The sequence below is a fragment of the Onychomys torridus genome, chromosome 14 (genome assembly GCF_903995425.1).
Source record: "Onychomys torridus chromosome 14, mOncTor1.1, whole genome shotgun sequence".
Lineage (NCBI taxonomy): Eukaryota > Metazoa > Chordata > Mammalia > Rodentia > Cricetidae > Onychomys > Onychomys torridus.
The window spans coordinates 80203533-80227983 of record NC_050456.1 but is presented as its reverse complement, the minus strand read 5'-3'; the positions used below and the strand labels follow the sequence as shown (position 1 = coordinate 80227983).

At 49.2% G+C, this 24451-nt stretch overlaps 2 protein-coding genes across 5 annotated transcripts; one reads left to right on the top strand and one right to left on the bottom strand.

Moving 5' to 3' along the window:
• The first annotated feature begins 239 nt into the window (after positions 1–239).
• Positions 240–11298, top strand: Cdca4 (cell division cycle associated 4). Of its 4 annotated transcripts, none has more exons than XM_036206210.1 (3): positions 240–446; positions 8380–8589; positions 9263–11298. In XM_036206210.1, the coding sequence occupies exon 3, from the start codon at positions 9269–9271 to the stop codon at positions 9980–9982; it is 714 nt and encodes a 237-aa protein (XP_036062103.1). In that variant the 5' UTR covers positions 240–446; positions 8380–8589; positions 9263–9268; the 3' UTR covers positions 9983–11298. The 4 variants fall into 4 exon arrangements, with proteins under 4 accessions (XP_036062103.1, XP_036062102.1, XP_036062104.1 ...); XM_036206211.1 differs by lacking the exon at positions 240–446 and adding an exon at positions 453–940; XM_036206209.1 differs by lacking the exon at positions 8380–8589.
• A 3662-nt stretch (positions 11299–14960) lies between these two features.
• Positions 14961–22557, bottom strand: Clba1 (clathrin binding box of aftiphilin containing 1). Its single transcript, XM_036206655.1, has 5 exons — positions 21670–22557; positions 20377–20522; positions 18998–19127; positions 16764–16880; positions 14961–15679 (listed from the first exon to the last, which is right to left on the bottom strand). Exons 1-5 carry the CDS (start codon positions 22087–22089, stop codon positions 15518–15520), a joined length of 975 nt encoding a protein of 324 aa, XP_036062548.1. The 5' UTR covers positions 22090–22557; the 3' UTR covers positions 14961–15517.
• Positions 22558–24451: the final 1894 nt, after the last annotated feature.

Genomic DNA, 24451 nt, shown 5'->3' with positions numbered 1-24451 from the left:
CGAGAGCCAGGAGCCAGAAGCGCCGGCAGGAGGGAGGAGACTGGGAACGGGGTGGAGGGGACGAGCGCGAGAAACCGGGGAGGGGGGGGCCGGGGGCGGGGCCGGGCGCACGGAGAACGGGGAACCGCGGCTGCAGCCAGGCGCGCGGAGGATGCTGGGAGCCCGAGCGCGCGGAACCCTGGGAGCCGTCGGGACACAAGGGGCGGGGGCGGGGCGAGGCCCGGGAGGTATGGGGACGGGGGGCGGAGCGGCCCAGCGCGCGGGCCTAACGGCTGAAGACGCCGCGCGGGAGTCCGCCCTGCCGAGGCTCCGCCTGGCGTGGGTTTGAACGGAGCTCCGCCCCGCACTCCACCAATTGGCGCTCGTGCGGCGGCGCCATGGCGACCCTTTGTGGCCGCTGACTGTCCTCGCCTCCCGACCGAGGAGCGGCCTGCCTCGCGGCCCAGGTAAGCGGGTGGGCTGCTGGCTCCTCTGAGCCTCTGCGGCCCGGGCGGCGGCCGAGTAGAACACCTCCAGGGCAGCCGGGCCGCGCCAGGGTCCCCGGGCCTCCGCCTGCGCCCGCCGCCCTTTGGCGTCCGTGACGCTGCGGCGTGCTGAGTGACACATACCGAGAGCCGGAGCGGCGGGTACGAGCCGGCCCTCCCGCCCGCCGCCCACGCTCCCTAGCTTCCGCCCTTTCTTCCTCCCCGGCCCTCCTCTCTCCTTGCCCCTCTCCTCCGTCCCTCCTTTGGTTTACCCCGGGTCGGTCTTCCACCCCACACGCAGTCCGTGGCCCACCTGGCCCACTGCTGTGCGTTTGTCTTCAGAACTGCGCGTGGGCTGCAGTTTTGGGGCAGTGGACTTTCCCTGGCTCCAAGCAACGCCGAGCTCCGAGCGTCTGCTTGCTGGCTAGGGACGGATTCCGAGAGGTCAGGGTGGGCTCCCTGCAGCCTCCTGCCTGGTGAGTGTTGGCCTTGAGTTCTTTTCCTTTGTTTCTTGAATTTTAATTCCCCTGAGAAGGTTACCAAGTGTCTTGTGTCGCCTGCTCTTCCCCTACTATAGTAGACCCCACTTCCTTCTAAACTGATCATCTGTGGCCCAGTAGCTACTGCCTACACTGGCATCGTTGGGAATCGACTGGAAGCCAGCTTGGTCTTCCCTGATCTGGCCCGAGGCTAAATGGGAATAAGTGCCGGAGACCTTTTCTATAGTTTCTCTCACCCAAATAGGGTCACCAGGGAAGGGGGACCTCCGAGAACCTGGGACAGATGTACTGGTCCAGGCAGAACCCTTATACTGTCTCTTGGTGGCCGTTGTATCTGACTACCAGATGGCAGGACTGAGCTAGCCATTGATTTAATTGATCCACAGGAAACTGTCCCATCAGCCTCCTGCATGCAGCTTCCTCGAGGTTTTATAGGTGAAATTTAAAATGCAGTGAGGAATCCCCTCCCCATTTTAGAGGTGCTAGTCTTAAAAGGAGGTCAGAAAGTTGCCCTCAGGTTGTCACTGGAACCTACCTCCAGGCATAAGAAATCGACAGGTCCTTCCAAGGATAACGTTAATAAGGACCTTTTAGTTAACTGCTTATACAAAATCTCAAGCAGAAATAGTGGGACAATAAATTCCATCAAATAGCCGCCAAGTTTACTGGCCCCGGCAATTTCCCAACTTGTTCCCTCCTCCCCCTCCCTTTTTGAGGAAGTATTTTAAAGCAGTTATGGTTGTTGTTGTTTGAGACAGGGTTTCCTTTAGTCCAGGCTGGCCTCAGACTTGACACTACCCAGAAATAACCTTGAACTCTTATCTTCTTGTCTCTGCTTCCACAGTGTTAGGATTACATGTGTGCCACTATGCCCAGCTCTGAAATCACTAAATCCTGATTCACCTTAAAAATGCAACATCCGGATTAGTGCTTAATTGTGGCTACAGTCCAAGCCCTGGTTGTGATAGGTCTATTCAGGTAAAACCAAGACTGATGGCTGCCTAAACTCATGGTCAGAGCCCAGGAAGCTGCATGTCATCCTTCAGTAGAATAAGCAACCTCAGGATGGGCACACAGGTGGCCACAGGGAGCTGTACCCAGGCCAGTCTAGGAGAGCCCCCTAGGGCTCAACCATTTAGGGCTGGTCAGAACATGTGCTGGTGATAGAGGCCTTCAACCTCAAGTTCTCTCTTTCCTCTTGCAGAGCAACAGGTAAGAAACCACAACTGGATATTTCATTCCAGGTCTTTTGTTCTGTGAATACCCTACAGTTTATCTTGTGGGACCCCCCACAACCCCCTTTGTTTTTAATGTATGTGTGGGTGAGTTCAACCCTGCATGAGTTCATGTGCACCATCTGTGTGGAGGTACCTTCGGAGACCAGAAGAGGACATTGGATACCTGGAACTGGAGTTATAGGCAGTTGTAAGCCATCGTATGAGTTCTGGGTACCCAACCTTCCATCATCTGTAAGAGTCATCTCTCCAGTCCCACCTTGTTTTAAATCTCTAAATCTGAGGATGGTGAACAAGACTGAAGGACAGCATCTGGCCCTAGCAAAGATAAGGAGTGTTGGTTAATGTGGTGGTATATTGTGTACCCTAATAAACTTGCCTGAGAATCAAGAGGACAGAGCCAGCCACATAGAGGTCAGGCAGTGGTGGCATGTACCTTTAATCCCAGCACTTGAGATCTCATGCCTTTGCTTGGGAAGCACACATTCCTTTAATCACAGGAAGTAATATGGCAGGGCAGAGAAAGGTATATAAGGTGTGAGGAAACAGGAACTCACTCTCTTGAGACTGAGGATTTTGTAGTGGGAAGAACTAGTGGCTGGCTGCTCTGCTTCTCTGATCTTTCAGCTTTCACCCTGATATCTGGCTCTGGGTTCTTTATTATAAGACCGATTTAAAATCCATACAACAGGTTAAAGCTCTGTTGTGCAAGAGTTATATGTACCCTAAGGAAAAAGGGACAGAGGAGAGTGTTTAACCTGCAAAATTAGTATATCGGGAGAGGTAGTTTGATAGCAAATATGCAAAAATTAATGTGGAAAGAAATTGGTGAGGACTTTTATGCTCCCTAGAAAACAGTTTGATGAGGTTATCAGGGGCCTTAAATGTTTCTGCCCTGAGTCTTAGTACTAATTCAGGAGTTAAGGGTATAGAAACCAAGTGCCGAGAACAGAAAACATCTGTGACTGGAAGCTGTACATGGTCCTGGCTGTAGACTGCCTGGTATGCTTGTGCATACGAGTAGGCACTCACCAGAAGTGACCCACTTGTTACATAACATGATAAACCGAACTTGCTGTGGACTCCACACAAGTGAAAGCTAGTGCTTAGGAAGAAGAAAAGGGCTGGGAAAAAGGAATCTAGAGAATGGCAGGTTTTCTCTGAGTGGTTAGAATTGTGGAACATTTTTGTTTGTGATTTTTGATTCTCTTCCAGATTGCCTAGTGAGCTGTGGAAATAAGCAACCAAACAAGTGAGAGCAGGAGGAAGCTTTCCGTACAGCAGAGCTTCTATAGTTCGGAGTTGGTCGGTCCCATCACAGTTCTGCAGTCTTGAGGAAAGCTTTGCAGTGGGTTGGCTAGGGATGGGCTGACTAGGTGATAAGCATCTCCTATGTGAGAAACAACACTTTCATTCTGTAGTCACAAACTTAAAAAGCAAAACAGTTTTAATTTTATGATTCTACAGAAACAGATGTCAGCCTAGCAAAAATAGCTTCTCAGTTTGGCACAAGGAGTAGTTTTTAAAGTTCCTGGTGAAAAATTCCGCCCTTTTGGTTTTCTGAGACAGTCTCATTGTGTATGCTTGGCAGCCCTGGAACTTGCATGTAGACCAGGCTTGCCTTGAACCGGCAGAGATCCACCTGCCTCTAGTGCTGGGATTTAAAGGCTTTATCACATTCTACAGTTCTGTCTTTTTCCCTTAGGCTGATTCTCCAGAGAGAAAATCTTCACATTTGTCTAGCATAGCCTGCTTGATGGAGTCCCTAGAATTGGATCAGAGTGCAAAGCCTCATCTAATGGGGTTCCAGAGTCCCTCCTTTTCTTATTGTGGACTTTGGTGGCAGACTGAAACTTTTCAACCTTAGGATGAACTAAGGGGGCCTAGACAAGCAGGGCCAGCTGCCACCTAGGAAAAACAGGGACCTCGTGCTACACACAGATAAACCCTGTCTCAAAAAACCAAAAAAATTAAATGAATGAATGAATAAATAAGACTGTCATTTGTTTCTTAGGTCCTGTGGCTGGCTGTAGCAGGTATTTGCCACTTTGGTTAGTCCTGAGATGGCACCAGAGATGCTGTACTAGGCTTTTTCTTTGGGGCCATCAACCAGCTCCCAAATCATGACTTAATTAGTTATGAATGCTTGACCTAGCTTAGGTTTGTTTCTGGCTAGCTCTTTTACCTTAAATTAACCTGTCTGTCTATCTACCTTTAGCCTTGGGGCTTTTTACCTTCCTTCTGTAGATCTTGCTTTCACTGCTTGTGTCTGCTGGCTGGGGCTGCCTGCCTTCCTGCCCAGGGCACATCCCTCCTTCTCTCCTCTTCTGTTTTTCTGAGCTTAGATTTCTCCTATTCTCTCTGCCTAGCTATTGGCCTTTTAGCTCTTTATTAAGCCAATCAGGTGCCTTAGGCAGGCAAAGTGAAACAAAAGTAACACATCTTTGCCTAGTTAAATAATATTCCACTACAAGATGCTGTTGTCTTTTTATATCCTGGCTATAGGGTGTTTGTTGGCCAGTTACCAATTAGTATCCTGGAGAGGTTGCTGGTTTCTCAGCTGTTCTTATAGGTGAGACTTCTGAGCTGGTCATTGCAGATTATGGTTCAGAATTGTCTCCTCTGCTCCAGCCAGAAGCATTTGTACTTTGTCTCTTATAAGAGCATACGTTCATAGGTGCTTCTGGGCTTTCTTTTTTGGCAGTGGTGTATTCTTAACTCTACTGACTGCTGATCAATCTGGCTGTGGCTCAGTACAAAGTCAACTTTTTATTCCCAAAGAGGCATGAGAGCCCTGTCTGGATTTCAGAATTGGGTGTTCTTCATTGGGTGTACCCACCCAGGAATTTGTGGTTTGAGGTACCAAGGGACTTTGTGCTCAGTATTAACTTTTTTTTTTTTTTTTTTTTTTTTGAGACAGGGTGTCAATGTAGCCCAGGTTGGCTTTAAACCAGTGATCATCCTGCCTCCTGAATACAAGGTTCAAAAGCATGTGTTACTGGCTTTAATGTCCATTGATCTGTCTCCACATGTGAAGTGTGAGTCTCTGAAGCCTGCTTAACTTGTTTGTTTGTTTGTTTTGTGACGCTCAGTTTGATCAGGGTTGTTTGCATGACCATGGGCAGGAGTTATTTACTGGAGCACGGGCAACTTAACCTTTGGTGGCTCCCTTCCCTGGCCACCTTTCCTGAGCACCTCCCCTCAGTTGTGAAGGAGTGTTAACAGGGTCCCATCTTGTGCACATAACCACAGCTGCTGTGATTTCATGTGTGTAGCAGCATGTCATGTCTAGACATTATTACTTCACAAAACTCTCCATCTACCTCTTAGATTCTTTGTGCCCCACTTGCAGGGTATTTCCTGAGCCTTGGAGCCAAGGAGCATTGATACAGATGTCTGGTTTAAGGCTAAGCGCTCACTAGTTCCTTATTCTGCATTAAATATGGTCTTTTGCAAATGGTGGAAGCTGCTCTGACCAAGGGTTTAAATATATTTAGAAGATAGGCCGGGTGGCGGTGGCGGCGTTGTTGGCGCACGCCTTTAATCCCAGCACTCAGGAGGCAGAGCCAGGAGGATCTCTATGAGTTCGAGGCTAGCCTGGGCTACCAAGTGAGTTCCAGGAAAGGCACAAAGCTACACAGAGAAACCCTGTCTCGAAAAACAAAACAAATAAACCAAAAAAAAAAAAAAAAGATAGTTTGGGCATCATGGGCCTTTGACCAGGTTCACAGTACCAGGTATGAATTCTGTCCTGTGGAGCAGATGCAAACAGAAAGCAGTTGTTTATCTCATAACAGTCATGCCAGTCTCTCCAGTGAGCATCTTTTATCTTAGAGATTGGTATTCTAGTTTGCACCACTGATGACTTCTCTCTTCAGCCTGTACTCCACCTTCTGGAAACTTCCAGTTCAGGAGCCCATTTGTTTTTCTTCTCTGTCCTTTTGTGAGTTCTCCCCACTGCATGCAGCTTCTGGTTGGCCATACTGCACTCCCTGGGACCGGTCTGCCTTCCAGTTGGGTTGTCTTTCAGATTCTCAGGGTCAGAGTGGGCAGCTAGGTATTCTGTCTGTGAAACGGTTTAATTCATAACATGAGCAAGTTTGGTTTGGTATCTGTGTTAAATCATGAAGAGTTGAAATTCTAGAGATAACTCTGAAACAAAAAGGAACTTTTGGGATTTCCCACCACCTAATCTAGGGTTTCTTGATATAGTTTGCCTAAATATATATATATATATATTGGAGACAGGATTTCCCTGTGTAACAGTCCTGGCTGTCCTAGATCTCACTTTGTAGACCAGGCTGGCCTCGAATTCACTGAAATCTGCCTGCATCTGTCTCCCAAGTGCTGGGATTAAAGGCGTGTGCCACCACAGCCGAGCCCTTGACATGGTATATTAATTCTCAATAAACTTAGCAGTTTTACACACAGACACACACACACACACACTGCCAAGTGGCTTTAAACATGTAATTGTTTTTGTTTTTTTTGTTTTTTTTTGAAAAAAATCTAATTTAGACTTAAGGACCCACATTTGTAATCCCTCCACTCTGGAGGCTGAGGCAGAAGGATCTCTTGAGAGAACAGCCTGTTAAACACACTACCACCACCAAAACGGAAATTTCTGTAATGCAAAGTTATATTAGTTACTTTTCTGTTGCTGTGATAGAATACTCTGACCAAGAACAACTTAGGGAAGAAATGGTTTGTCTGGGCTTGCAGTTATAGCAGGGATGCTTTAGTCCATCATGGAAGGCTGAGGCCAACCTGGTAGTAAGGGAGCAGAGTAATCACACGTCATACACACACAGAAGCAGAGAATGGAAAGTAGAGCCAAGCTATACAACTCGAAACCGGTCCCAGGTTTGCATTTCTTTCAGCAAGGCCTCACCTCTTAAAGGTTCTGTAACCTCCCAGACAGTACCATCAGCTGGGGACCAAGTGCTTAATCCCAACCTATGTTTATTTATTTATTGTTTTATGAGACAGGGTTTCTCTGTGTAGTTTTTGGTACCTGTCCTGGAACTCGCTCTGTAGATCAGGCTGGCCTTGAACTCACAGATCCACCTGGCTCTGCCTCCCTAGTGCTGAGACTAAAGGTGTGTTGCCACCACCTGGCTATTTGTTTTTAAAAGATTTTATTTTATGTGTGTAGGTATTTTGTCGGCATGTATGGCTGCACTATATACACACAGTGCCTCCAGAGGGCCAGAAGAGGGTGTCTGTTGGATACTAAGGTACAGATGGTTATGAGCCATTATATAGGTGCTGGGAATAGAATCAGGATCCCCATCTCCAGCTCCAAATCGAACAGAAGTTTAGAAAGAATTTGCCTGGCATGGTGTCACATACCTTACAATTCCAGTACCTGGAAAGCAGAGGCTGGCTTGGTTTACCCAGTGAATTCCAGGCTCGCCAGGACTACCTAGTGAGACCTTGGTTCAAAAACATCATAACCCTGAATATTCTTACCAGAAGCAATTTAGTTGTTTTGTGTTTGGTGTTATGTGCATGTATGTGTGTATATATATGGGGGTCAGAGGCTGATGTCTGATATCTTGCTCATTTGCTCTCCACTTTAATTACTGAGGCAGGATCTCAGTTGAGTCCAGAGCTATCCTGCTCCAGGGATCCCCTATCTTTACCTCCCAAGCTCTGGGATTAGAGTTCAGCCATCATACCTGCCTAGCATTTATATGGGTGGTAAGGATTTGAACACTGATCCTCACTGTGTGGCAAGCATTTAACCTGCTGAACCATTATTGCCCTGGCCTCATGAAACATTCTTTTATTTTTTAGACTTATGTTCTCTGTGTATTACCTGTATTTATGTATGTTCATGCCTGATGCTCTTGGGGTCAGACTAGGGCATTGGATTTCCTGGAACTTAAGTTATAGATGGTTTTGAGCCACCATGTAAGTACTGGGAATTGAGCCTGGCCTCTCTTGATAGTATTTGTACTTTGGTGGTAAGCTCCTTTACTTCACTATGAGATAGATGATAAAACTTGAGGGGTGGCATGGGCAGGAACAGCAGCTTGCTTTCCTGGGCATCGGAAAAAAAGAAGCTGTTGGCATTAGGTCTCTTAATTTTTTTATCTCGAGATTCTAAGTTTTCTATATGAAGTTGCAAAAGAACTTGAGACTCTGCTTTCCTCTCTTCACTTGTCTTTCACTTAGGCTTGCATGGGATGTGTTGGGAGCTGGGCACTGTGCGGCCAGCACACTTGTCCAGGCATGTTCTCTCCTGAGATCTCCTGCATGAGTATAAGGAGGATGGAATTGATTGGGGTGTGGCCTCTGGAGACTGGCGACTGGCTTTTCTCTGGTCTGTAGTTCCAATGGGAGCTCCGGTCATTTCAACTTGATTATTTCCGGTTTGGGACAACTGTGAGTAGAGTACTATGACCATTCTTGTACAAGGTTTTACATGAACCTTAGCTTTCATTTCATTGGAATAAATACTCAAGAGGTCACATAAATTATGTAAAGGTCTGTGACTTTGAAAGGAAGAAGAAAAGGTAGCCTTTTTGTGTCTGTAAAGAAATCCTAAAGTTTACATACTTAGGAGATTCTGTTAAGAACAACTTGGCATTTACTTTCAAATTTATTGTTTAAAATAAAAAGTTAAAAACCGGAGAGATGGCTCAGCAGCTAAAAGACCTTGTCACACAAATATAAGTTCCTATCCCAGTACCCAGATTTTTATTCTCTTTCAAATGCATTTCTGTAGATGGGTGTAGTAGTGTACTCTTTTAATCTCAGCTCTGGGAAGCTGAGGCAGGAGGGTCACATGTTCAAGGCCAGCCTGGGCTATATAGCAAGATACTTATCTCAAAGCAACAACACTGCTTTATACAAATAATATCTTTCTCCTATTTGTGTTCATTTGTCTGGTGATGGAGATTTTGCTACAACTTGGAGCTCTGTTGGCTGACTGAGCAGCCTCCCAGATGGTGTCTCTGGTACTTGTTGTCACTTCTCTAGCTGTTAGAAACTGCCCTCAGTACTGTCAGCCAGGAGGCTGAAGTGTGCTAAATGGTGTCTTCCTTGGTCCCCACAGGACACGATGTTTGCTAGAGGGCTGAAGAGGAAATACGGTGACCAGGAAGAGGGAGTAGAAGGCTTTGGCACTGTCCCTTCCTATAGCCTGCAGCGACAGTCACTCCTAGACATGTCCCTGGTCAAGCTCCAGCTCTGCCACATGCTAGTGGAGCCCAACCTCTGCCGCTCAGTCCTCATCGCCAACACAGTCCGTCAGATCCAGGAGGAAATGAGTCGGGATGGTGTGTGGCATGGGATGGCACCCCAGAATGTAGAACGGGCACCAATTGACCGCCTCGTCTCCACAGAGATCCTGTGTCGTACAGCCAGGGGAGCTGACGGGGAGCAACCCAATCCTGAACTGGAAGATGGTCCCCTGCAAAGCTCAGCTTCCGAGCTTCCCATAGTCAGCTCAGCACAGGGGCAAAGGAACCCTCAGAGCAGCCTCTGGGAGATGGACAACCCCCAAGAAAACCGGGGAAGCTTTCAGAAGTCACTGGACCAGATATTTGAGACCCTGGAGAACAAAAACCCAAGTTCAGTGGAGGAACTCTTCTCAGATGTGGACAGTTCCTACTATGACCTGGACACGGTGCTAACAGGAATGATGGGTGGTACCAAGCCCAGTCTCTGCAGTGGCCTTGAGGGCTTTGCTGCAGCTGCCCCACCTCCCAGCTCCACTTGCAAGTCTGACCTGGCTGAGCTGGACCATGTAGTAGAGATTCTGGTGGAGACTTGAGAAGAAGCCCCTGGTGGGCCAAGGACAAGGCCACACACCTCACAGAGCTCACATGTACTATGATCCAGAGACAGACAAGCACTTGTCCCTAAGGGGGCTCTGACTCTCTGACTCTGAAAATATCCTGGGACAGGTTTTCCTCTGCAAGGCTGCAGCCCTGGAGCTGCCTCAGGACTATATCCCTGAGGACAGAGCAAGCCATTGCCAGGAACTGAGCTCTCTGAAGGCTTTTGGGCCCTGGGTTCATTTTCCTGTTTGTGGGATCACTGTGGAGGATGGTGTGCCACAGTTGTGTCTAGTCCATTTTAAATTAGGTAGGCAAACTTTCTAAAATTAAGTTTTATATGTTTTGGGCAATATTTTGTCTTAAGATATATTTTTTAAACTTTTTATACTTTAGATTTTTTTCAGCTATTTTCTTAAAAGTATATTTTTTCTACAAACATCCTTTGCTGCTACATTAGAAACATTTATAACCTAAATAATTACAATTGGTGTGTGTCATTTTTAAGGTTTAAATAGAAAGTATTTTTTTGGTGATGAGTCTCTACAAATCCCAAGGCAACAGTGTAAATGTAGCTGGCCAGGTGTTTACATGAGAGGCTCCATTGTGGTCTGCATTCTAGTAGCGTGCCTGAAATGAGCATGCGCGGCTCCATTGCCCCCTCACTGGGTCTGTTCTGCAAGTGTTGTCTTCCTGGGCTTCAGCCTGCGGGAAGGTTTTATTTATGCCTATTTATATGTAAATGCCACTGAAGGCTAAGTCAGATGTCTGGAAAGTAGACCACCAGATCTTAGGCAGTGCCTTATGTAGGTCTTGTCCCTGGCCATTTTCTGGTTCCCAGCACAGCACTGTGTGTGACAGGAAGACATGACATCCTAACAACACCCAGCGCCTCCTGTTCCATGTCAAGTGTGTACATGGAGGCTGCTGGGTACCAGGCATGGTTGTGCTTGGAAAGGGTACCCTCACCCATGTCCTCAGTAGGGAACACCCGTGCTTGCTTGCTTCTAAAATGGTGCTCGAACATCTTCAAGTTAAAAACAACCTGAGTTCATATAATTTTAGGGCCCCTTCATCCTAGAGTGGCCCCTATGCTGTCTACTTGGATCTCAAGGTTCTGCTACCTGATCATGTGTCAGACTCCTCTCCCCATGCATGTTTTCCTGTTTCTCATGTGCTTTTTTGGATTTCCCCGCCTGAGCCTAAGAGGGTTTTTTTGTTGCTGTTTTTTTTTTTCCTGTTTGTATTAAGTATTCTTTAATATCAACAATGTAAACCTATTAAAAGTGTCCAGCAAATGGAATGTGTTCTGAACTTTCTTCCCTCCTAATCCTTCTACTGTGTTTGCATTCAGTGGTTTCAGCATTTTATATGCTTTGTAATGTAGGCAAAAGAACTTTTTTGTGCTAAACAGGCAATGGGTTTATTTTCCTGATCTCATGGCTCCCAAGGCAAAATTCTCCCTTACCTTTCAGCCCCTACTGCCTTCCTGGGCCTAAGGACTCTAAAAAGCTGTACAGACTGGCTGAGCCCTGGTCTGTGACAGTGATCTTGTGTCCTTACAAAAGCTAGTTGAAAAGGGTGTGTTTTACTAAATAAACCTGAAGCAGGCTTTTTCTTTTACATTTTATTTATGGTGGGATGTATTTGTCATAGTGCCTATGTGGAGGTCAGAGGACATCTTTCTCAGTCAGCTTTCCCTATGGGCCCAGGGATGGGACTCAGGTCCACAGACAGCTGAGCAGTCTGTCCAGTCTCTAAAACAGGGTTTGCTTGTTTAAAGCATTTCTGCCCCTTCTGGTAGCTACAGTGTGCTTGGCAGCCTTAAAAAGTAAGATCTTTGGAGAATGAGGTGTGTCAGCTTTAAGATGCTTTTTTTTAGAAAATTGTTGGGAGACCTGAGACTGAGTGACCTTTCACCCTGCCACATCCTACATTTCTGCCTGGACCTTAGAATGACCTCAGAAGGCAGCAAGCCCCAAGAGTATAGTTGCTGAATTTCCCAAGCACCTTTGGGTGACATTTTTAGATTAGATATACATTTGACCACTGCTTAGCAGCAAATTTCCAATGTGTTCACTAATTTTGTTTACACATACTTGACTAGGAATGCAGTGTTAAAAATTTCAGCACTTGAGAAAGCAGGATTGCCAGAAATTCTAAGCTAATCTAGGTAGTATCAAGGCAGGCCTGTGGTAGGGATCATTGGCCAGTATGCCTCTGAGTAACCGCATGGTCAGTGGCAGGCCAGGAATGTAGGTGCTCCTGGCAGCCTGCCCCACAGCTGCTTTCTGTGCAGACGGGGCTCAAAGGCACTCAGGTCAGAGCTATCCCAAGGTTTTCATGCTTAGGACTGCATGTACCTCATTTTTGTAAAGTACCCCAAATGTGTACCAGATCGGACCCAACATTTCATAAGGGATAGGGTGGGGTCCATGAGGCTCTACCCATCTGATCTATTCAGTTAAAGGTTGGGGGAGGGAGTATCATTTTCTTAAGTAGTGTGGCCATTGATATGGTGGTCCCCATTCTCCAATAATGTTCCCATGGTTGTGCAACTTAATTAAGTCACATTAAAAAAAGACATGGAGGTAAGGAGATGGGGGAAGAAGGGTTCAGAGGAAGAGGGATGAAATGACTACATGTATAAAATAGATATATGAGCTGCATCCTCTACCTGTCCTTCAGTTCCCACTGCATCCCTCCAGACAGTTAATTTCGAAGCAGCTGCGGTGTGGTGAGTGGAACACTGTCCAGCTGATTGAGAACACTTGACTGACAGCAGTGTTGTGCTGACCCCTGCCCTCTTACATGCTCCATGCATGTTGCCTCACTGCTGACCCCACCAGTGTGACAGCAGAGCAGAGTGCAGGACACAAACCCAGCGGGAACCCTTGCTGCCCCTAAGCTGAAGCAGGCCAGATAGAAGCCGGCCCCCAGGAGGCTCAGGCTCTGCCAAGGCCCCACCCTGCCCTTTCAGCTCTGTACAAGACATGAAACAGGACTAGTCACCATGCTGAGGAGGGCAGAAGGGTGAGGAACAGGAGCCAGGCACACAGTGACACCCAAAGCAAAGCTAACAGGCAAGTAAGCCTCAAACCTAAGCCTCTTACCTCCTGTTTGGCCAGAGCCTGAGTGAGGCTGGGGATTGGCTCCTGCCTGTATGTCTCAAAGCCCACTTCTTGATGAGGAAGAGTGGGAAGGGCAAGGGCCTTGCGGAGGACTTGCTGCGCTCCTGTGCTGTGCTGTTCAGGTGTTGTCTTCAGTTCAGGCTTGGCTGTCCCAGGTAGCTGGACCCCTGGCTCTCAGCATTCATGTGTTCTGAGAAGGGCCTGGCAGCTTCACCCCACGGCAGCTGCTAGGAGCCCAAGAGCAGAGTGCATTTCAGAGTACTTGCAGCATGCTCTGCCTTACGTTGTTCATTCCTGCTTTTGTGGACAGGAATTACATACATTTAGGCATATGGTGTTTTCAGATGTCTAGGATGGCTAAATGGAGCTGGTGACTGAAAGCATCACCTCAGCAGTTAGTTGAGTAATGAGAATGCTAAGTCTTTTCAGTGATTTCTGAGAACATTCACTTTTCCCAAGATAGGGTTTCTCTGCATAGGCCTGACTCTTCTGGAACTCACTCTGTAGACCAGGCTGGTGCCTGGATAAAGGGATGTACCACCACTCCCAGCTTCGTGATTAATTGTTAAACACTCCAGGGTTCCCACTTCAGGAGTCTTGAATGTTGACCTGACACTGTCTGTGGTGGGCACCGTCCCCACCAGGCCCTGCCAACTGCCACGCAGACTGCAGGAGTTTCACTTTTTAAGACCCCCCTGGAAGAGTCATCTGCTTGTCTCTGCACCTGTTATCCACTCATCCTAATGTCCTCTGGGCTCATCCATGTTGCTGCAGTATCTGGGTTTCATCTTTTTCTGGATAGACAGTATTCTTCCTTTATCCACTCATCCAATGCAGAACAACCCAGATGACGCCATCTTGGACACTGAACCAGGCTGCACTGAACAGGGTACAAACAGCTCTTCCAGACAATTCCTTCCTTTGGATATGCCCCCAAGCAGTAGGATTGCTGGATCACATGGTAGTTGTTTTAAAAAGACTTTTTATACTGTTTCCCATAATAGTTGTTCTCATCTATATTTCTTCGTGTCCTTGCCAGCTCATCTTTATCCTGTGCACTTCTCTATGGTTGATGATGGTAATACCATCATGTTTTTCATATGCCTACTGGCCATTTGCATGTTTTTTTTTTCATTTAAGTTTTTGGTTTTTTTTAAGATTTATTTATTTATTATGTATACAGTATTCTGCCTGCATGTGTCCCTGCAGACCAGAAGAGGGCACCAGATCTCATTACAGATAGTTGTGAGCCTCTATGTGGTTGCTGGGAATTGAACTCAGGACCTCTGGAAGAGCAGTCAGTGGTCTTAACCACTGAGCCATTTCTCCAGCCCTCATTTACGTTTTTTTAGAAGCATTTTTACTCCAGTTATCTTTCCTACTGGGTAGTCTGAGTAACTTACACACTGCTTCCTTTCCAGACAGCAGTACCTCTGCATCTGCAGCCACAGGGAAGTTGTAGCTTCCTCTGGCCATGTGCTGGCTATTGTTGCCTTTTGAAAATGCAAAGTTAAAGCAGCATTTCCTAAATATCTGGCACCCTCCCCAAAACAAACACCCCCTCCCCACATAAAAGAAAAATAATGGGTTGTCCTTTTGTTATAAGCCTCAAACTACATGTCACCTAGTGGTGGCTGAGTACAAGGATCAGATATATCAACAGCACCTTTCTTCTCCTCTACTGATGGGAGCAGTTCCAACACTCCATACATCCTGTCTAGACTGTTGTCTGGTTCCAGACAACTTGGTCAGTTCAGTCAATAGTGAAGCTACTGTCTCCTGAGCAAGTCAGCCCTACAGTAGCATCTCCAAGGGCTAATGAGTCAATAAGAACACAGGCTTATACAGTCCTTTCTTTTTAATAAAAGTTTACAAAATTCAGTGCTACCTGCTTGTGTAAGCCCCTAGAAGAAAAAAGTTCTCTCAGCAGATGCTCATCCAGCAGTCCCCTGGGACACCCAGTGTGGTTTCCCACTCACCATTCTACTCAAGAGAAAAGCTTGTCTCAAGGCTGCTGGGTGAGGGAAGGATCCAGCACAGGGGTATGCATTAACATCTTAGGAAACAGCACGGGGGAAGCCAGGGCCAGGGTGGGTTCCTTCAAGTGATGAGTAGCTGTCTCCCAACTTCTGAACTCATGGATCCAACTATGAGCCAGGCAGGGGTCATTGGGCACCTGGTGCCAGCCTACAGTATCCCCAGAAACTCTATGGAGACTGGCTCTGCTCTAGGACATTACCTCTGTGCACCCCATCAGATCTGAGTGCATTAGGATAGAGCAGGTTGACAGAGTCCTAGGAAACGAACATGGATCTGGGAAACAATGCCATAGAACAGTTCTCAGTACTAAAACCAGTGAGAGTGTAAAATATCTCATATAGGTACAAAGTGTTCCTGCTTTTAGCAGACATCATTATTAAAGAATGCCATTTTTAGGTTGCGTGGAGTAAAGATCTTTTTTTGTGGAATGGTGATGTAGTGCCCATTTCTTTGTAGTGGTGTCTTCAGAAACAGGCTGTAGGTAATCAGGCTGCCCTGTCTGCTGCCAGATGTCCCTGAGAGCTGAGAGGAAAGTGGTGATCAGGTACTAGATCAGACACTAAAGAAACCTGGATAGGTTCCCTGCACATCCTGGGGCCCCCGGGATTCCCTTCTTGGCCTCAATGTGCACTTCAACCAGAGAACCATCGAGAGGGATGAGGACAGAGGCTACAAGAAGTTATCCACTCTGCCCCTGGCCTCTTCTCCCTGTATCTAGTTACTGCCACATAACTTCCCATATGGCCAGGCCAGGTTTCTTACAATTCTGTGACTGCCCTGCTGTCCAAAAGCAGATGAGTCTGTTTTCCTGTGTTCCTGGCCCTCGCACTGGATCTTACCACCTCAGCCCTTGCACTCCTGACTCCAGACTCCATCTGGTGGACCTCACAGATATCCACCCTCAGAGCTGCTGCTGGACATCCTCCAAGTACTCTGGTGAAGGATGAACAATCTAATTGTCTTCTTTCTTAAAGGCCACTGCAGCACTCTTCTGGGACCTCTGGCATCATGCCCTGTTATCATAATGATGCCCTTTCCTGAGTGCCATAGAACCCATCATCTGCCCCACATATCAACCAAGGCAGCAGCCCACCTCAGCTGGGCCCAGGCACCACACTGTGCCCTGATGCTTGGCTTTCCACAGAGACACAGGGCTGTATTCCATGCCCTCCCCTCCTGCCACCTCTTCCCAGCACTACAAAGCAGATCCTTGTGGCATATACTCCAGTCATTGCCTTACTGATTGTCTCCTGGGCACACATACAGAGAGCCCTTCCTGAAATGTCTGGTTAAAGGTGGGTACAAGATCCAGTCCAGACAGGCCTGCTCTTCCTCCCTGGTAAAAGAGAGGGGAAGGAACAAGGCCCCTTTCCTGTGCACACCCCTCTTCCTGCTGGGCCCTGCTGCAATGGATTGATGGGGTGGCTGCAGAAGGACCCTCAGCATGAGAAGTGCTGCTCCTCAGACCTGTAGCAACCTCTGCCAGCCTCTGACCCAATGGTTACAGCTACCCTGGCCTCTCAACACGCATCCTGGTCGTCAGATGCTCTTGACTAACAGTCCATGATCCTTGGCACTCTGAGGGATGGGGCTCCTGACTGCTCACCTTGGTCTGAATCAGAGCTTTGCAGTGGTGTAGGCGGAAACTGCTGACTGCCAGCAGCTCTTCAGGCTTTCTGAGGTCAGAACCTTCTAGAACATGACCCTGGCCTCCAGAAAGGCTCTAAGGAAAGAAACCTCTGTTACAGCATTGCCAATTTCATTCTAAGATCACAGTAATCGTAATTCTGGATACTTTGGGTCCCTCAGAGGGTCAGACCCATGGCCTCCCTCCCACCCTTGCCTGCCACCTGCTGAACATCACCTGGTTCATGCGCCTCAAGAACCGGGGTGCTCCACAACCTTCCAGATGTGGCTAAACTGTGTCTCTAAAAGTTAGGTGTTATAAACCGAATTCCTAAGTTCACTGCATTTGTAGGGAACCTTTGGGAGGCGATTAGGTCTAGAGGAGGTTGAGAATGCTGCCTCCATGGTGGCATTAGTGGCTTTATGAGCAGAGGCTGGAGCTGGCATGCTTGCTGTGTTTCCCTCATGATGCTGAGCCATGTTATAATGGAACAAGATGCTGAAGCAGGTATCAGCACCATATTTTTGGACTTCCAGTCTCCAGAACTATGACTCACATGAATGTGTGAATGTTATTAACTAACTGGTGTTAGGTACTTTGTTACAGTAACAGAAAAAGAATATCTTCATAGTCACCTCCAGGAATTCCCCTTTGCCTCCATTGCCTAGAGTTGTCCCTCTGGAGCCTGACACCCAGGAACCCTGTTTCCAGCCTTCAGGTTCAATTTTTCCTGCATCATAAGGTCAGGCTGACCTCCTATGTGGGGTGTGGGTGGGAAAGGGGTTGGGAGGGTGCCCTTCTCTCCTCTAATTCCTCACTCACTTCCTGACCAGCCTGATGACCTTGGGCTGATAAGGTAACCAGCCCACATTATTGCCCTCACTAGGGCCAAGCTTCCTTCCTTCTTTGCCTCTTTAAGTTTCTCTAGTTAAAGCTTTGCATAATATTTAAGAATGAGAAGATCTTGGCCACCTGACCTCTGGCTCTGAGGTGTAGCATCTCTGGAAACTCAGGAGCTTGACCTGTGCATGTTCATGCTTCCCTGGGCACTGCCCACTGCTTTCTCCAGCCACCTCCTTAGCCTTTCTCTCCTGCTGCTCTGCCGTGGACTCAGCTGGCTCCCATCTCAAACATCAGGCTTTCCTCTTGGGACCACCATATGTTTAGGGGGCACCTGATGGCTTCGACCCCCCACCTAAACCACCTCTCAGGTATACACCCACTACATCGCTGAGGTGTCTCAAATGTGCTTGACCCCACACAAGCCACATATCCATGCAGAACTTGCCCTCATTCCCAACCCTTTCTGTGTGTTGCTGTAGCCCCGGCTCTACATGCACCCCCATTGGCAGGCACCTGGCTCCTGCCCATCCTTCTTCTTCACCTGCTTCTGTTTCCTTTAGCGGCTCCCAAGAGGCCTACCACAGACAGGGTAGCACTTCATTACATTCTGCTATGACTTGGTATCACCTCCTTTCATGCAACCCTGACCCACATACACCTTGTCTCCTCATGCCTGCTGGTGTATACTCCTGCTGGCGTCACGCACATGAATCTAAGGACAGCATGCTACCCCAGAGCAATAGGACATCCCACCCCACTACCCTCATGCCATGCCTTGCCCTCCCCAACTCTGCCCTGTTCCAGTCTGAGAAGTAAATCAAAACCTTGTGGAAGATGGTCTTCCCAGTGCTGATGGCAGTTAGGTATCCTTACTACAGAGTCTGTATTTAACACCACCCACCCTGTCCCTGGTCAGTGGTCTCCAAAGTGTGCCATGCCAGCGTGACTGGCCACAGTGTAGTCTCCACCTCCCTGTAACAGTTTCTTGAATAAACAAAACAAAACAAAACAAAACAAACAAACAAACAAACAAACCAAAACCCACAGGCTCCTGTGCTGGGGGCTTATTGCCAGCTTACGGCTTTTTGGAAGTGTTTGGATCCTGAGGCCCTAACTTCATGCATGTATTAATCCACCAATGGGTGAAGGAAGTGGGTCATGGGAGGTGTGTCCTTGAGGCTCTGTCTTGCCTTGGTCCCTGCTTGTTATTGCTCCTCTCTGCTTCTGTGATTCCCTTGATCTCACCACAGGCCCAGAAACATGGAAACAGCCCACCACAGGCTGACGTAGCTAAAGCATGAGCCAAAGTAAATCTTCTTTCCCTCTGGGTATTCTGCTTGGCATGTCAGCACAGTAGCAAGCCTCCTTACCTTCTGAGCAGCATCTACCCCAAGGACAGGAAAGAGGTTTTCCCGACAGTGAGATTCGCTCCAGAGACACTGTGAAGCAGATGCAGAGTCGGTGTTCTGAAGAGCTCTCCAGAGTTTCCTAGATTCAGAGCTGGGAGAAAGATGCAGTCACAACATGGGGCCTGAAAGACTTCCCCCCACACACTGAAGCCCAGCCCCACAGCAGAAGGCACTGGCTCAGGAGGACTCAGGACTGGGCGCTCCTCTCTTGTAAACCCAAACATTTATTAACAACATGTCCTCTACCTATGTATCTTCTTGGAGAAGCCCTGAGGCCACATTTATTGGTGTTATTCACTCAAGTGTCTACAACTGTACTGGTCACAGAACAGGTGCATACAATACAGGATGCATACTCAGGAGCGTCAATGAAGAAATCTATAGGGGAATGTTGATTGTGGCCATGTTAGTGCTGTGTGCCATGAGCACAGCCTGTGAGAAGTGAAATGGCACCCAGTAACTGCAAGGCCATACAGGATGTGTCAAATGCTGGGTCATCTTTTCCCAAACACTCACATGCTTCTGAACATACAAGAGTGTTCCACCCTAAAGCAATACCCATCCCCCCTCACACCTGGGCCACCTGGGCCTCTGAAGAACTTGACATTGGCACATCCACCTCTAGCTGGGGCTGCCCTGAGGCAGGTGCTCCTGATAGGCTACACTTTATAGGAGCACCAGGCAGCTGGGTACTGCTGGTCATAGCCCCTGGACTCCAGGCCTAAATCCCCAGGCCCTGGTGGAGGGTCTTCTGGGCAGGTTCTGGGCTGGCTCCACATGGTGGTCATGATAGATGAGTCCAGAGTCTGCAGAGCTCTGACAATGCCCAGGCCTGCTCAGGCATGCAGAAACCCAAAGCATACCAGCTAGCTTTCCCTGAGCCTTGGGTGGCAGACAGCCTGCTCACCATACTTTCTCTTCATGCAGTGTCTCAAGACAATTTCTCTTTAGTATTCTGGCCCCTTAACACTGTTACTGTCAGTTGAGAGTACATCCCCAACAAGTGGCCAGCCAGACACTACTGTATGTGTGATTTTCTCTAGAAGCACACACAAGGTAAACCTAAAGGTCAGTGATGGCTCTTGGGGGTGTTTCCTATAACTGTGGCTGAGGGTCATATGGGTCCTAACTTGCCACTGAGCCAAGTCCTTAGCAGCAGCCCTGAGAGGCCACACCAGGAGCACCATCTGGAATGCTGGTCCCTCTAGAATACTGTGGTCTACAGGTGGCTACAGGGACACTATACTCTCTAGGAACAATCAAAAAGCTTTGTGAAATCACTTTAGGAGACAAAAATGAAGTTGCTTTGACAACCCTTGGTTCCAATCTAAGTTCATTACCACAGTCTAGGCACAGATGCAAGGCCAGCATTTTCTTCACTGCTCATTTCTAAGAAATGGTCTAAAGAGCAAATGTCTTCAGTTGCCCGTTCCACTGGGACTTCTTGAAACGCAAACCTAAAAACCTTCTCATAGCTGAGAATGGACTGGAAAGAAAGAACATTCCAATGTTAGGAGCATTGTATACATTATTCCAAATAATTGACTTTAATATCAATGCATTTTGTCCCTGGTTGCATGCTCAGTTGGTGTTGCCATCACTGCTGATATTACTCCTCAGAATCTCCAGGTTGTGTGAAATACAGTGAAAGCCATGGGCTTCAGGAAAGGAGTGCACACCTCAAACTCTGTCAGGACGTGTGGAGAAGGTGGACTTTCAGCACTGCCCGTCTCCATGTCAAGGGGCTGAGAAGTCCACGGGAATGGCAGTGGAAACATACTTGACCTTGCACACGCCCTGAGTTAGGTGAGGAGGTGTGGACAGGGTCTGAACCAGGTGGTAGCAGAGGGGGCTGGCAAGTGTTTGGGAGTGTTAGGTATGCCCGTGTGCAGCAGCTCAGCACACTCCTACACTCATCCAGTGTTTTATGTAAAATCCCTGTTATGCACAAATGTTTTCTGACGTTTCTAACATGGTGGAGAAAGTCCTCGATTCAGAACAAATGTTAAGGTGCAGTTGACTACAGTAATAATGGTCCTCATTGGAGGTTCAAGGAGCCAGGCCTCACCAGCAGTGTCTACCCAGCAGCAGCACCCTTTCCTTCCATTCTTTCTACTTGTACCATATTTGTTCACCCGTGTTTGGGGCGAGCCACTGGGGGAGGAGAATGGCTGAAAGGCAGGGCTCAGAGGCAGTCACGGAGGCAAAGGTGTGGTCAGTTCTGAGGGCTGAGGACCCTGGACTGGCATGACCTGGTTCAGTACTCAAAACTGAACTGTGCGCTCTGACGTTCAGGTCTGAGACTTTGTAAGCCTGCACATTCGGGATTCCCCATGTGCCCTGAACGGGACCATACAAGTGCAGCCTCAGGCCCCAGGAGAAAGTTCAGAGAAAGCTGCCGAGCTTGGACCCCACGATGCCTTGTTCAGATTCATTTCTTCGGAGTCCCTTGGCCAAGCCCTCCATTCCTTGTCCCCGCCCCCCCTTAAGCAGAGAACAGCCAACCACACAGCAAAAGACAGACCAGGAGAGGGGGCTCAAAGGCTGGCAAGACCCTCACGCCCTCAACACACAGAAGCCTGGGCAAACTCTAATGGCTATACAAAATACTTTCCACTCAACCACAGAAATACCTCTGAAGACGGGCCAGCAGCTGTTCCTGTCACCCAGGGTCCACCCTGCTGCACCTGGCAAGAACCATGCTCTTTTGGGATTGAAGGGGTTCTCAGCGGCTGCTGTTGTGCGGCTCTTCCCAGGAGTTCAAAAAACTGCTCAGACTTAGCTGAAGACTCCCGGAAGCCTTGGAACTCTCCCCACCCCCCGCTGAGCTCCCCCGGGTGTGGACAGCTGAGTGTGCAGGCGGGAAGACCCTCTTCCAGACTGGAGCTGCCAGCTTTTGCGTCAGGCAGAGCCAGGGGACCATCGCAGCAGATTCTCCTCCGTTCCACACCGTCACCACTCTGTCCTCCGGCTGTTTGGTGGAGGGACCCCTCTCCAGGCTCCTGTGCGAGGTCACTCACTGCCTCTCTCCTCATCTCCAGCCCGCCTTGCATCTCGGTGTGGCCAGGCCAGCCGACCCGAAAGAAAGCTGCTCAGAAAACATGCAACTGCTGAGCGGGAGTTGCCCAAGGCTTCCTGGGAGTGTTCACGTGCCTCTGTGGAGTCGACCCCCCCTGGCACGCGCGGGTGGCCAGTCCTGCACGGGGGCGTGTCCTAGGGCCAAACAAGAGAGGCCAAGGAAGGCCTGAGGACAGACGGGCCGCAGAACTGGGTCTGCGAGGCCACCGGCTGAAGACAGGGAGCTCGAGGATCGCGTCCCAGGCGGGAGTCTCATGGGCTCCGAGACCAGGTCCAAGGCCGGATCGGAGGAGGTCCTGGGCTCCCAGAGGCCCACAAGGCGCGCGCCCACCTTAGCCACCGCGACGCGCCTCCAGGCGCCCGGCCGGGAGATACCCACAGCCAGCTTAGCCCGCAGCCGGCGCCGCGCGTTGCCCGGCAACGGTGCGCGCCCGCAGGCTTCCGGCGTGCTTCGCGTGGCGTCAGCACGCCGCCGCGTGGCGTGGCCAACAGCTCCCCCGCCCATGCCCCGCCCCATTTGGACCCTGGCGGGGCCGCAACTTGCGGAGTAGAGGCGAGGGTCATGACTACACAGCTAGTGGGATGCAGCCTGCTATCCCGGCCGGCTTTCCTGCCTCCTCCGCCCTACAAATGAGCGGTTCTCATTTTGTTATGGCGCCAGGTGCTTATGTGTTCGATGTGTCCCCTGCAGTCGCACACCTGGCCCAGGAGTAAAGCCACTGCCAGGCTGCTGGCCCCTCAGCCTGCACCCTCCCACCCTGCCTGGGCCTGGTTTCTGTGCTCTTGTTGAATGGTTTCTCAAGACTGGAGGCCACATGGGTACGATGGAAAAAGTGTCTCTCTGATTTAGCCCAAATCTCAGACCACTCTCCCTTGAGTGAGGATGAGGGTCTACTGTCATCAGGAGAGCCGCTGTCTTCTCTCATGTGCTCACAGTCTGGGCCTGGTCACCAGCCAGTCTCAAAGCAGAGCAGGGCCAGCTGTGTGTGGAAGGGCCCCGATGAACCAGCCTTGGCCCCAGGCACAGAAATCCCTGGCCCTTTCCCATCTGTCCCCATTCTGAGGTTCATGAAGTCAACCTGCAGTGTGTCACATCTCTACCCAAGCCTTCCTGGACTAGCAGCCATTACCAACCTCCCCTGGGAAACAGGTGGGTCAGGCCTGCATCTAAACCCGGTTCTAGCCCCATCCTCCATACACAGATTTCCCCCTGCCCTGGACTTCCCTGGGCCCTGCCCTTGCATGAATCACTTGGTCTTGCATCCCCAGCCTCCTCAGAACTATTGGAAAATTTGATTTAAAAGTGACAAGATGAGATCATTCTCTGCATCTTGGACCACAGCCTTCCCTATTCCCTTGGGCAGACCAGCCTGGCACTGTTCTCTGAGACGGGCAGAGAGCTCAGGACTAGGTCTTGGCTGAGCCATTCCAGCTCTGAGTGGCCCGGTAGGATGGGGTCAGACACTGTCTGTGTTTACAGACACTGGCTTCTGTTGGCCTCATTATGACCCAGTGGGTCCTCCTCTCCATTTGCTCCAGTTCCCCTTGCCCACTGCCCTTGCTGTCCTTGAGGTCCAGGGAGCTGGAAGGAGAAAGGAAGACTGAGGCCCGGCTCAAAGTGGGACAAGTAGACTGGGAAAAAGAGTGGGGCTGAACCAAAAAAAAAAAAAAAAAAAAAAAAAAGCCGGGCGGTGGTGGCACACACCTTTAATCCCAGCACTCAGGAGGCAGAAGCAGGCGGATCTCTGTGAGTTCGAGGCCAGCCTGGTCTACAGAGCTAGTCCAGAACAGGCTCCAAAGCTACAGAGAAACCCTGTCTCGAAAAACCAAAAAAGAAAAAAGAGTGGGGCTGGAGCAGACTTCTTGCCCCCAGTACCTCCCGAGTGTGTCTAGGCCTCAGCTTTGTCAGGTAGGAGGGAAGACTTGAGGATACACAAGGGTCTAGTTCTGGAGTCACAGGCCCAGGTTGGGGTGCCTGTGTGAACAGTGAGTCAGCTGAATGATGCTCCCCAAAGATGTCCACATTCTAATCCCCAGAAGCCATGGATATGACACCTTAGAAAATGGATAGATCTGCTGTGTGAGGTTCAAGTGGAGATCTGGAGATGTGGAGGCAGTCCTGGGTCCTGTAGCTGTGCCCCGGGGAAACAAGTCCTTATAAGGAGGCCCTGGGTGTGGTGGCACAGGCCTGTCATATCAGCACTGGGGAAGCTGATGGAGTAGGATCAGAAGTTAGAAGCCAGCCTAAGCTACATAGTGAGTTTGAGACTAGCCTGGGCTAAATGGTGTGACCTATCTATCTAGCAGGAGGAGGGAGAGAAGGGGATGAAGAGGTAT

What these genes read in the sequence shown, in the direction of transcription:
- Clba1 (XM_036206655.1), bottom strand. Translation starts at nt 22,089, where the DNA reads ATGCAAGGCGGGCTGGAGATGAGGAGAGAGGCAGTGAGTGACCTCGCA. An exon ending in GGGTAGATGCTGCTCAGAAG is followed by an intron (nt 16,881 to 18,997) that starts GTAAGGAGGCTT and finishes TTCTTTCCTTAG; the next exon opens with AGCCTTTCTGGAGGCCAGGG. An exon ending in AAGCTCTGATTCAGACCAAG is followed by an intron (nt 15,680 to 16,763) that starts GTGAGCAGTCAG and finishes CTTTCCTCTCAG; the next exon opens with CTCTCAGGGACATCTGGCAG.
- Cdca4 (XM_036206209.1), top strand. Translation starts at nt 9,269, where the DNA reads ATGTTTGCTAGAGGGCTGAAGAGGAAATACGGTGACCAGGAAGAGGGA.